Source organism: Acartia tonsa, chromosome 6, assembly GCF_053477335.1.
Source record: "Acartia tonsa isolate MP-2025a chromosome 6, ASM5347733v1, whole genome shotgun sequence".
Classification (NCBI taxonomy): domain Eukaryota; kingdom Metazoa; phylum Arthropoda; class Copepoda; order Calanoida; family Acartiidae; genus Acartia; species Acartia tonsa.
This window is the reverse complement of record NC_137265.1, coordinates 38,183,562-38,197,329: the sequence shown is the minus strand read 5'-3', so window position 1 is coordinate 38,197,329 and position 13,768 is coordinate 38,183,562. Positions and strand designations below refer to the sequence as shown.

The 13,768-nt window shown below is 31.1% G+C and overlaps 1 protein-coding gene across 1 annotated transcript; it reads left to right on the top strand.

The window, feature by feature from the left end:
- Positions 1-12,123: 12,123 nt before the first annotated feature.
- LOC145322590 (uncharacterized) lies at positions 12,124-12,854 on the top strand. The gene is made up of 2 exons (XM_080164729.1): positions 12,124-12,196; positions 12,347-12,854. Exons 1-2 carry the CDS (start codon positions 12,191-12,193, stop codon positions 12,800-12,802), a joined length of 462 nt encoding a protein of 153 aa, XP_080020855.1. The 5' UTR covers positions 12,124-12,190; the 3' UTR covers positions 12,803-12,854.
- The last annotated feature ends 914 nt before the right edge of the window (positions 12,855-13,768 follow it).

The window sequence follows — 13,768 nt, the reverse complement described above, 5'->3', positions numbered from 1 at the left end:
TCGAAAATTATTTTATCAAACAGGGAAACCACAAAAAAGCTGAGATAATAGAAAAGGGGGGCCGGGGAGGGGGTTAATGAGTGCTGACACTTCTATCACTAGCAAATATACAATCACTGTGTTTTTGACAAAAAAGAGGATGTGTTTTTATCATTTTTTTCTGTAATTTTTGCAATAGTTGTACCAGTGCATTGAATTTCCCTCTCCACTCTGACCGATTAAGGTATGGAAGTGGGCTATACTATTAATGGTTAAGGTTAAATCCTAAGGTTTCGTGATTTTTAAAATATTTTTACTTGATTAGGAAGAGAGTTGCAATGAATATAACCATCAAGATTTCATGGATTCTCTAGATTATGTGATTAGAAATGTCATCAGAAGCCAAGATCAGATCCAGGTATACAAGGACAAAAGATGTAAGATTTGGAGGCGGTGAGGAAACTTCTAGGACCCAACCCCCCCTTCCAAAATTAAAGTTATGAAAAAAAGATAAAAAAAGGAAATTTGTTCTATATATTAGGTCATTTAAAAAATTATATAGTAGGCCGGTACTTAGAATACGATTGGAACATATCAAAATTCTATTAAATATTCTTCAATTTGTATTTTGGTATTTTTTTACCTTAACATAATAACATTAAAAAATAAAATTATGTTTTGGAAAGGAATTAGGCAGAACAATTTGTACTGGTACCGAAGCAGGTAAAATATTTTTGTTTCAAAAATGTTTTTAAAAAGTGTACTATTTATCTGAATTGAGGCAAATTTTTTTAATGGTTCGAAATTAAATCTAAAGTTAATTTTGTAGGTGCTTTGAGTTGCATAGTTTGTAGGGGGGAGAACACCCCCTCCCTCATTTTTAACAACCAAATGTAAGTTTTTAAACTTTTTGTTCAAAAAAGTAAAATATAACGTCCGTCTGTCCATTCGTGCATCAAATATCTATAATTAAAAGTTTGGATGTTTAATCAAGGTTTAATGTACCCAACGATATTAAGCCAGCGAATGGAGAATGTGTTTTAGTAAACAATGGGCATCAGTGTATATCTAATTTCCTCTCCCCCTGCACCGCATATAATGCAGTTCTAATATTAAATTTGAAATTTTCGTAGCAACAAAAGAACCTAAGTTTAACAGGGGGGTGAACTATACAAAGTAATAATAATGGATATTATGACAGGTGGAAAATTGTCATCAATTTAGGTTGCAAACATGGAACTTATTTATTAGTCAGTTTGTAATCCAGTAGAAGGGGAGGGAATGGGGTAAAGGGGATGGATAGCGGGTATTGTTATTATAGCCCGCTGCATGTTTCACTATATTAGAGAACATGAAAATCTGGTGTAACATCCAAGTAGTAATAAATCTATTGTTGTAATTACTTGGCACAAACAAATAATTATCACAGCAATTAATTACAATATACTTCGACATAAATGTTTACATGTAATCAATAATAGTTGTCTAGGCATACATGGATAGGGCACTAGCGGATAAATTATTCTTATTTTATTTTTAAATTTTAATTTAGAGTTTACAAAACTCCTGCACAGATTTTGGGTGCCATAGAGGAAAAACAGGTAAAAATACAATTTAGGGTGCACAGGATTTTTTTTTCATGTGATGATATAATTTTACTTCTTTTTGAGTGGATTTAGCAAACATGGAAATTATGGAAGGGAAAATCAATTTGGTCGTCAATTTTGGTTCCTACAATGGTCCTCATTTACAAGTCAGTTTTATAAAAGTATAAAATCAGCATTTTTTAAATGGACGTACGGACTTACGATTATAAATCGTACCTAACTGTTTCAGGAAATATCATACAATGTTTAAAATCAAAAGGATAATTCTAACATGCCTAAATTAAATAAAAGAGCTATCAGTTAAGGACGGACGATCAACCCTAATTGCAGAGCTGGATCTTTAAATCATTTTAGTGGTGAGCCAGATCGGGGTGCGCCGAATTTTAGCCAATCACAGCGCGGCATTTCATAAAATGCTGTGATCTCATTGGTGGAAAGTTGGCTCACCCCGATCTGGCTCACCACTAAAATGATTTAAAGATCCACCTCAGGAAAGCTTTTTCTTTAAAAATAAAGAGTAGCTTCGTTATTTATCAAAAAATTTATCTTTAATTTTTTAAGAAAAAAACTTCACGCAACCTCTAAAGTTTTTGAAGGTCAACGAATTGAAAGTTGATAAAACTAAAATAACAGTAAGAACTAGAATAGATAAAACTTGCATTATAATCAAACAACAATAAGCATGATTTAGAATATTCAGGGATTTTAGCGATAAGACAATAGAAGATAAAATCATGTACAATACAATGATTTTAAGAAAAAAACTCCTCTAGATTAAAATTTTTGAGGGAAAGTTTGGATGCCACCAAATGCCATCGAGAGAACCCAGAGCATCATTCGCTTGTAATGGGAACGTTACTCCAATGCCCACTATAGGATATTAGGTTAAGTAACATCCAACAGATAACCAACAATCTCATATTGCACAACCTTTATCTTGAAGTCCCCACTGCTAAACTATGTCATCCATTCTATTTTACTGCACAGAAGATTTTAACAAATTTTCCAAAATGTATTGTTTTTAATTTCTGATATATTATTGTTTTAAATGTCAAGAAAAGGGCGTCTCAACAAATATATTATCACTTAGCCAAATTTAAAGGACACTCCCAGATAAAAAATACTGAAGATTTCATCTAATACACTTTAGAAAAAACAAATCACTATTAAAATTTATGATTAGTTCAGATTTTTTGAAAAGTTATTGATTAGGTATTTCTCTCATGGAGGGAGGGGACATTGGGCTGTTTATTATACTAGTCCTCAAAGTCTTTTAATAACGTTTTATGCTTATTCGTTGGCTTAACAACCTTGAAGATTTTTAATTTTTAATTCATTTGGTGGATTGTCCAAACATTGTCCAACCACTAATTGCAATTTACAGAAGTGGTAATTTTGTGTGACATCATTGGGGATGTACAGTACATCAATTTATCGAAAAATGTCTTATCCCTTTAGATCCCGGATTTTTTACTACATCCTGATTGATCAGCTGAAATAAATTTCCTATTCGAGCCCTAGTTTCCTAAAGTGTACAGCAGATAACCCAATTATTGCAGACCCTATTTTCAGCGACTCCGGTCAAATGGAAAAGCGATTTAATGTATAAACGATTTATACATTATACATTCAAAAATTTTAATTTTTCAAATTTGATTTTTTTTAAGTTTGAAGCTTTTTTAGCTAGTAGCAAATATTGAGATAGGACGCGGAAGCTACGCACACTTTCGGAAACTAAATTCAGTTCATCTCCTGATTTTATATCTTTATGAAATTAGCTACTTTTAAAAAAAAAATCGATCTAATCTAAAATATAAGAGAGTGTCTTTTTAATCTAATATATTTTAATGTCATCCGTAGGTTGAGTACTTTTAATTTAATCATATTGGTACTTTTCAGGGAGGGAGGGGTCATTGGACTGTAAATTATAATGGTGCCCGAAGTATATGATTCTTTTGTTCTTTTATTTGATGACTTTACTTTGGGGACTTTTTTTAAAATCCTGATTTGTTAGTTCTGGTGTCTAACTTTTAATCATAATTTACAAAAGGACAGCTTTGTTTATCATCATGTTTTTAAGATTCTAGGAGTAATTTGATTACTTGTATTATTAATTTTGATAATGTTATGATATGTTTTTGAGATTCTAGGAATAATTTGTCTACTTGTATTTATAATTTTGATAATGTTATGATATGTTTTTAAGATTCTAGGAGTAATTTGTCTACTTGTATTTATAATTTTGATAATGTTATGATATGTTTTTAAGATTCTAGGAGTAATTTGTCTACTTGTATTAATAATTTTGATAATGTTATGATATGTTTTTTAAGATTCTAGAAGTAATTTGTCTACTTGTATTAATAATTTTGATAATGTTATGATATGTTTTTAAGATTCTAGGAGTAATTTGTCTACTTGTATTATTATTTTTGATAATGTTATGATATGTTTATAAGATTCTAGGAATAATTTGTCTACTTGTATTAATAATTTTGATAATGTTATGATATGTTTTTAAGTTTAGTAATTTGTCTACTTGTATTTATAATTTTGATAATGTTATGATATGTTTTTAAGATTCTAGGAGTAATTTGTCTACTTGTATTAATAATTTTGATAATGTTATGATATGTTTTTAAGATTCTAGGAGTAATTTGTCGACTTGTATTTTTAATTTTGATAATGTCATAATATGTTTTTAAGATTCCAGGAGTAATTTGTCTACTTGTATTTATAATTTTGATATAATTAATATTATAATATTTAGAGTAAGATAAGTGAGGAATCAGCATATTTTCAAGATTCTAGTAGTAATTTGTCTAATTGTAGCAATAATTTTGATATTATTATAATATTTAGAGTAAGATAAGTGAGGAATCAGCATGTTTTCAAGATTCTAGGAGTAATTTGACTACTTGTAGCAGCAATTCTGACAACAATGAGCCTAGGAAAGGAGGAAAATTTACGTACAAAAGAATCATTTAGATATAGTTGATAGAATCAGGACTTACTTTTTTACCTATATTTTTTAGAGGCTTCGCTTAAATAGCTGATGATGCCGATCCCCTTCAACATTTTAAAAGAACAAAACACTTTTTTTGCGGAGGGGGGAGTTCTTTTTTAAATCTAAAAAGGAGATTTTAAAATACTTTGACTATCATAATAATTTACACCCCAAATTCCTAACGATAAAATCTAAATTGCTGAAAAAAATCCTCCTATTTGCTACAGACTTGGTTTTATCAAGCACTCGACTATTATGGAGAAAAGACTGCTGCCATTCAACTCTTTTACAGAGTTGTGTGCTCTTGACTGTTGTAAGGTACGTTATGAAGTAACAGGATGTCTATGTGTGTGTCTGTTGCTTAAGATCACGCTAACCGACAATTACAGACAATTCTTCACGAATATTAAAATAAAAATCATAGAATTATTAATCTTTAATTTTTCATTTTTATATGCGTAGTCTATAATATGATGAGATAAATATATATCAAAATATTTTTTTTTCTAGAATATACAAAATAATATTTTTTTTCTCTCTTTCAATATACATAATTTATATTTTATATGGACATAATAGGTTTTGTTATATACTTAAGATAATATTTTTTTATTATTTTTGTATCAATAATTTTTACCTTCAAGAGCTGTCAATGATACATTGCTGTAAAATCTTTATCTAGAATCTAGATAAAATGGTAATTATAAATTATCATTTCATGAATTAAATTTTTAATGCAAATTTCTACATCATCAATTTATCATTTATATGGTTTTAATTTTGATTCCATATTTTGGAAAACTTTTTGAAATACACGTCTTACTAGTTTTGAATCAAAGTTTATAAACAAAAAATTTTGGTTCTTAATATTTTGGGCTGTTGTTCTTCACTATTATTCTATACCAACAAGTTCAAAGTAGTACAACAACATATTGATTGAAAAAAGTAAAAAATGAGAGATAAGAGGAGAAGTTGGAAAAAAAAACTAAAAAGATATGGATCTATTGATATCTATGATCGCACGGCTCATTTTTAGGCCACTTTGTAGAGCTTCTTCTGTATGTCTTATGTCTTATAACATAACCCCAACCCCTCTTAAACAGCCTTTACGACTTTACATCTACCCTCCAGTTAACACAGTCCAAAAAATCTAAAAACTAATTTTAAAAAAAAATTTCATTTCTTGAAATTCATTAAATTACATAACCTAGTTTTATTAACTTTGACAAGATAAATAGATACAACAATTTAATTACTTTTATATGTATGAAATTTTATTTAAATTCTAGAAAATCATGTTGAAATTTTAGCTCTAACAATGTTCCAATGGATATATTATTTCTTGGATCTTAAAAAGATTTTCATGTTCTCTGATTAAGTGAAACTCACAGAGGGCTGAAATACCGATTACCCTTTTTAACCCATCCCCTCCCCTCCTACTAGATGAACGAACTAACCAATAAGGGAGTTCCATGTTAGCAACCGAAATTGACGACGATTTTTCTCCTGTCATAATATCCACGTATATTCTACTCTACATCCATTGATCTAACATACAGAATGTACATCTCATTATCAATGATAATAATTAAGAACGCCCAAAATAATATCAATAAGCTAGATCTATGTATTGTACAGTATAAAACAAATATTTAACAAGGATGACAACTTCTATAATTGCAAAGCTTAGAAAAAATAGGATTGATGGACAGGCAGACAGACTAAATAAGTTTAAGTTTTCCACACCTTCATTAACAATGAAAAAGACAAAGATAATTACTGAGGTGGATTCTTAAAAATAAAAATTGTAGATTTTTTATGTGTTTTCGTGAAAATCCTCCAAAATCACATAAAAAATCTACAAAAATTAAATAAAATCTTATGTTAATAACCCTTCTATGATTTTGTGTAATTTTTGTAAATTTTTAATGTGATTTTGGTGGATTTTTCACAAAAACAATTTTGCCCCACTAAGCGATTAGTAAAATCTTCACCAAAAACACAGAATCCTGTTTTACATTAAGCCAAGTTTATAATACGTGGATATATTTACAGAGGAAAATTTCTCTTCAATATAAATAGGTTGACATCAATCATTCGTTATTATAGCCAGCTACAAGTACCACTTTATTAGAATACATAAAAATCTGGTGCATCAAGTAATAACAATATATCGATTGTTACGGAATGAAAAGTAATTTGTCAAAAATACCCTTCTTATTAATAGTAGCATGGGATCTTTGTTATTCAAATTAAAGGATAGTCTCTACAGCAAATTGTTCTCTTAATAACTCTATGATAATACAATCTTTGGGAATAGTCCCTTTCATAAGGGGCGATTCGTCGTATTTTTAAAATGGCTTTTTATAGGTTATTTTAGGTTAGGTTAGGTTAGGTGATTGTCCCACAGGGTTAGATAATTGGCCCGCTGGGTTAGAGCCGCCCGCAGGGGCTATAAATAGGAGAAAAGCTAGTGTGAAAAATACGGTGCGATGTTACGAAAGGGACTATACCCCAATCTTTTTTTAGGATGAAAACATTGCTCTATATCCAAAGGTAGCGAAATTATTCAGAAAACTGGCAGAAATTATTGAAACAACAAAATAATTGTTGACAAATTCTAAATAAGCTTAATCGTTTTTAAATGTTTTGTGTCTTTTAATTCCATAAATACATGTTAGGTAAATGTAAAAAAAATGTTTTTTTTAATAATTGTTTCTTTCTTTTAATTGAAATTTTATAAGCGAAGATACTCATATCCAAGTAAAAATAAAGACTTGTGAATTGGTTTTAATTTTTGTGAAAAGTGTATAAATAAAAACAAGGATGACAACATCCATAAGTAGCGAAGCTCAAAAATTATGAATAGAGACCTGGGGAAAATGATCTATAGAGTATTTTAAAAAAAAACTTTAAAAATCACGAAACCTTTTAAAATTCCACCCGTTTATCTTAAACAGGAGCTAAGAAAATCAAGAAAACCTAAAAATCTAGGAATCGCGATCTAGCACCTCAACCAATAAAGGCATCTTAATAAAACTTGATGGAAATATGTAGACTTTGAATTTATTTAATCCCTAAAAATTTCAGCCATTCATTTTGAACAGGAATTGAGAAAATTGCAAAAAAGTAAAAATCTAGGAATCGATCTAGCACCCCAATTAATAGACAGATGGACAAAACAATGTATAGATTAGATGCGCACATGTCATAGTAATCTTCACTAAAAATTTCAGTTGTTTATCTCTAATAGGAGCAGAGAAAATCACGTTTCCCCCATAGCGTTACTGACTGACTGACGGACAGACAAAGTGAATTATAGAGTAGCTTCGCTACTAAAATAACACATATTTAAATGAAGGAGGGAGTTGACACTGGATTGTAAATTTAAGAGGTTCCCAATGTTTTTTAAACAAATTGGGTGGTACAACGTAACCTATCCACCAATAATTCTAATCTGTAGAAGTTAAATATAGTTGAGCTGTTTATAAACAACTGGAATTTAAGAGAGCGAAGCTACTCTATAATTCACAATGTCCGCCCGTCCTTCCGTCCGTCTGTCCTTCCGTCCGTCCGTCCGTCTGTCCGTCCGTCTGTCCGTCCGTCTGTCCGTCCGTCTGTCCGTCCGTCTGTCCGTAATTAATGAATTAGGGGAAACGTGATTTTCTCGGCTCCTATTCAAGATAGACAGCTGAAATTTTTAGTGAACATTCCCACTATATATGCCCATCTGATATATACATTGTTTTGTCCGTCTGTTTTTTATTTGGGGTGTTAGATCGATTCCTAGATTTTTACGTTTTCGTGATTTTCTCAACTCGTTTTCAAGATAAAGGGCTGAAATTTTTAGGGATTAATTAATTTTATATTCTACATATTTTCACCAAGTTTTATAAATATCTTTTCATTAATTGGGGTGCTAGATCGATTCCTAGATTTTTTAATTCTTAATGGTTTTCTCAATTCCTATTCAGGATTGACGGTTGAAATTATCAGGGATTGAGTATGCTCATGTTCTACATATTTCCATCAAGTCTCATTAAGATTTGTCTATCAATTGCGGTGCTAGATCGATTCTTAGATTTTTAAGTTTTCATGATTATAAGGTTGCGTGATTTTAAAGGTGTGATGATTTCCCTATTTTAACAATATTAATATTTATGAAAACAGTAAAAGTGTCGAACTATGACGTCAGAAAAAATTAACAATTAACCAATGAGAGGCCGATATATATTTTACCATTGTGAATACTGGCTTCTCATTGGTTAATTGTTAATTTTTTTTGATGTCATGGTTAGACACTTTTACTGTTTTCATATTTATTATATGACACTACTTTATAGTATTTCTTTCCTGATATACAATCATAATTTTTTAGCTTCGCTACTAATGGATGTTGTCATCCTTGTTTTAATAATAATTTATATCTAAATTTCAATTATTAGATTTAACAGTTTCTATGAGGGTTTGACAACAATCCTTTTTAAAAATAAGCGGGTTATTGCAGATTCTTGGAAATTAAATTTATTTGCGAAATAAAGAAAATATTAAGTAACGAGGTGAATAAGGCTATCGGGGAGGTGCCAAGATCGATTCGTGACCACACTGCGTCATACTAGAGACGTTAAAACGGTACCTACTGCTGTTATGTTTAGCACGTGACAGTAATAGTGAAAGATAGCGTGATATTTTATAGTTTATTACACTAGTCCCCAAAGTTTTCTATAACGTATTCTTATTTTCGTATCATCATAGTCTTATATTTTTATTCATGCCTTATGCCTTTAGCGGCTTTAATAGCAAGGAGCATAATGTCCAGAAATAATGCAGCCGTCTGTAACTGCAAACTGTCCAAGAATGTATAACGGTGGCAGCGGCGTACAAAAAAAGACCTACAACGTCGGCTGTCAAGCCCTGGTTATAAACGTAAAGGTCACTGAGTTTTGAACTGGTGTGTATAACTTAATACACCAAGTCTTTGTGGATAGTTTCGGACAAGGAAAATGGTAAACAATAAAGAAATAGGAACATCTGAAAAGAACGTCCAAGCTTTTTCATTTGATGGAGGATAAAAAAACTGTAGGGGGCTGGGTTAATTCCCTCCCCTGAAATATGTTGGGGGTGGTAATTACCCCCCTTAATCTGTTAAAAATAAGAGATTATTAACCTCTTTACACATTAAGTATTATGAATCTATAATATTAGGCTACTCATAAGAAAATTTATAAGTTTGGTTTAATTGTTTCAATTATTCAAAAAAAATTATTTACTTTTATTGAATTTGATTTGTTGGTTCATTAAGTTGAGTGTCCAAACGTTTCAACCAAAAGTTTTAATCTACAGAAAGAATAATTTTGTTTATCATAATTGGGATGCACATAAATTTATCTGCAATTGTCTCATTCAGTCAATAATTAAACCTAATATTTAAACCTAACGAATTGTTTAAAATCCGAAATATTCTGATCTTCTAGCATAATGGTTTCATCATATGTATGTTCTATATAATACACCCCCGCAATTTCAACACTTTCAGGGATCTTAAGGGATAAACAAAGGATGATATATTAATCCTAAATTGTGATAAACATAATTAACCATTCTGAAGATTAATATTATTAGTGGAAAACTTTGTACACTGCCAGATTATACCAAACAATTAATATTTTAAAAGTTGCCAAAGTTTATAAGCCAACAAACGTGAGATGGTTTCATAAGACTTTGGGTACTAGCAAAATTTAGATTTCAGTGTTCCATCCCTAACCCCCTGGACACATACAGTTTTATTAAATCTTTATGAAGTTAAATTTAAAAAAACTGTATTTTTATAAAGCAAACTTTTTATTTTTATGGTCGGTCCGTCCATAATGAATATATTTGATTAAGCATGTTAGAATTGTCCTATTAATTTCTAACTTGGCATGTAACAAAAAGGTACAATTTAATTATCATTTCACCAAAAACTAAATTTAAGCGTTGTTGCTTTTGACATACAATTTTGATGTGATATAGTTGCCCGATTACCATTATTATTTAGGTAGTGATTCCTTGGACGATTAGACACCATGTAAGCATAAGGTAATAAGCAAAGCATCTCTGTAATAAACAGACTAAATTCCCAATAGTAGGCCAGTATACATTATAATTGACCAATGGTAGGCCAGTAATTTGCACTATAACAAGGATGACAACATCCATAAAAGCGAAGCACTGAAACAGTAGGACAAACGAACATTAACACTTGTATAGTATCTGAACTCAAAAATCGAAACATAAATGTATAAATGTCGAATCAAAATTGTAGGTAAATTTGTTGAAAAACTGCTTAAAAACAGGATAATGTTTATGGACATACTTACATTTTTGGACTTGATTATAGAGTTGCTTCGCTTATAATATTGTTCTTTGTTGTCCCAGGAATCAATATACCAAAAATCAGATCAAACGGATAATTAAAACACTTGAAAATTTGTTGTTAAAAAAGTAGAAAAATCAACATGTTTAAAATGGACGTACGGACATTCTGGTAATGATTATAGAGTTGCTACGCTTTCTAAATCGTACCCAACTACTGCAGGAATTATCATGCAAAGTTTGAAATCGATAGGACAATTCTAACATGCCTAAATTAACGAATAAAAGCTATCTATCTCGGACGGACGGACGTACGGACGGACGGACGGACCGACCCTAATTATAGAAAAGCTTCGCTTTTAAAAATCTTCTACTTGGAAGTAAATTCTATTTTCCTTATTAAAAGTTTTGCCTCTATTTTTTGTTGATTTGATAAACTTTGATTTCATAAAAGTTATTGAGAAGCAAAGTATTTAAAGATGATAATCTGTAAATTCTTTAGAAAGAATATTATATTTTAGAACCAAAAAGTAAAAAAATAATTAATCTACATTTATTTTCTTACTTAACTGATTTTTCTTTTATACCCCCACCCTTAAAAATAATATATTATTTTAAAAATTCTAATTTGACATAATAAATACTTCTTTGTGAATATCAAGTTTTACATTGACTTTCTCATGTGACGCTTCGTGGGTGACACGACGCGCCTATGATGTTTAATAATGGATATATTATTACTTGGATGTTACACCAGATTTTCATGTTATCTAATACAATGAAACTCGCAGCGCGGGCTACATTAAAGATACACCATTCCACTTACTTTACCCAATTATATCCCCTCCTAATGGATTACTAACTGATCAATTAATGAGTTCCATGTTAGCAACCTAAATTGACGACAATTTTTCCAATGTCATAATATCCACGTGTATTCTATATCCATTAGTTTAATCTAATTCAGAAAATCTTTTATCTGATCCTCCCCTGTCCATTGAAACTGCATGGTACTCCTTTCATTTCTCCAAGAGAGAGAGGGGGAGGGGGGAGGGAATGAATTGATGAAAAGGAGAGACACGGGGAAAATCTTGAAACTGACGCCCAAAATGCGTCGGTGGTTTTGGCTTGTTACGCACTTTCTGCGTACATAGTACAGCCGGCATCTTGGTATATAAGGCAGTGTCATTCTAGTAAGGTTATCAGTTCATTTGGATTCGTTCAATAAACAACACAAACCAAAATGAAGGTGAGGAAATATTTCATAATTACAAAATTTAAACAAATAATTTTCAGTTTACAGTGATAAAGATATTAAACTAATGTTTACAGCCGTTTTTCCATAATAAATCCAATCTGCTATGTATATTGTATCTAATAAATGTTTTAATTTTGACAGGTATTCGTTCTGCTTGCTCTGGTTGCTGCTGCTTCCGCTGACCTTGCCCCCAGGTATGGATATGCTCCTGCCCCAGCTGCCTACCATGAGCCCAGCTATGATGAGCCTCCAGTGTATGCCTTCAACTATGCTGTAGCTGATGATTACTCTGGAGCCAACTTCCAGGCTGGAGAGAACAGAGATGGTTATGCTACCAGTGGATCCTACTCTGTTGCACTTCCTGATGGCAGAACCCAGACTGTTACCTATAAGGTTGATGATGCTTACAGTGGATATGTTGCTGATGTTACCTATTCTGGAGAGGCCAAGTATGCCCCTGCCCCTGCTCCCTACAAAGCTGCCCCTGCTCCCTACCATGCTGCCCCTGTCTACCATGCTGCCCCTGTCTACCACGCTGCCCCTGTCTACAAGGCTGCTCCAGTTTACAAGACTGTCCCTGTCTACAAATCTGCTTAAGCTAATTTATCTATTTATATATTTATAAAAATAAATATCAAAACCCTTTAAATTTATTTTGTTTTATTATACCTTTTTTAAAGTTTGTCTGTGTGTTTTTTTTAGTTTGGCCTTTCTTGGGCTGATTTTCAATTGTTTTTGACTAAAAGCATTATAAAATAATTTCTAAACGTTCTCTTAAGTAATTGGATGTTTACCTGCCAAAGTATTAGGATGTATGTTTCTCTGGTTTTATACAAATTTGCAAAACTTTATGAGTTTTTAACTAAAAGTACATGAAAACAAGGATGACAACATCCATAAGTAGTGAAGCTCAAAAATTATGAATGGATATTGGAAAAAAATGTACTATAGAGCAATGTGATACAATAAACATTAAACTTGATAAAAAAGAGATATCACATAGCCATTAAAATCATTCAACCTTTAAAATCACAAAAACTTAAAAAAGCTAGGAAACAATCTATCACTGCAATTAATAGACAAATCTTAATGAAACTTGATGGAAATATGTAGAATATGAGCATATTCATTCCATCATAATTTCAGCTGTCAATCCTGAAAAGGAATAGAGAAAATCAGGAAAACCTAAAAATCTAGGAATCAATCTAGCACCACAATTAATAGACAAATCTTAATAAAACTTGTAGAATGTAAAATTTATTAATCTCTGAAAATCCCCCATAGTGTTATGGACTGATGGACGGCCAGACAAAGTGAATTATAGAGTAGCATCACTACTAAAAATTCTAATTGTTTTATGAAATTTTGTGTATATTACATCAGATTTTTTGTCAACAACTAAGGTCATTTTTACAACTATATTAATAACAAAGTCACTCTATAATTCACCTTGTCTGTCAGCCAGTCAGTCAGCAATGCTATGGAGGAAATGTGATTTTCTCAGCTCCTATCCATAGATAGACAAGTTTTATGAGGTTGAATAAGTTTACATTCTACATTTTC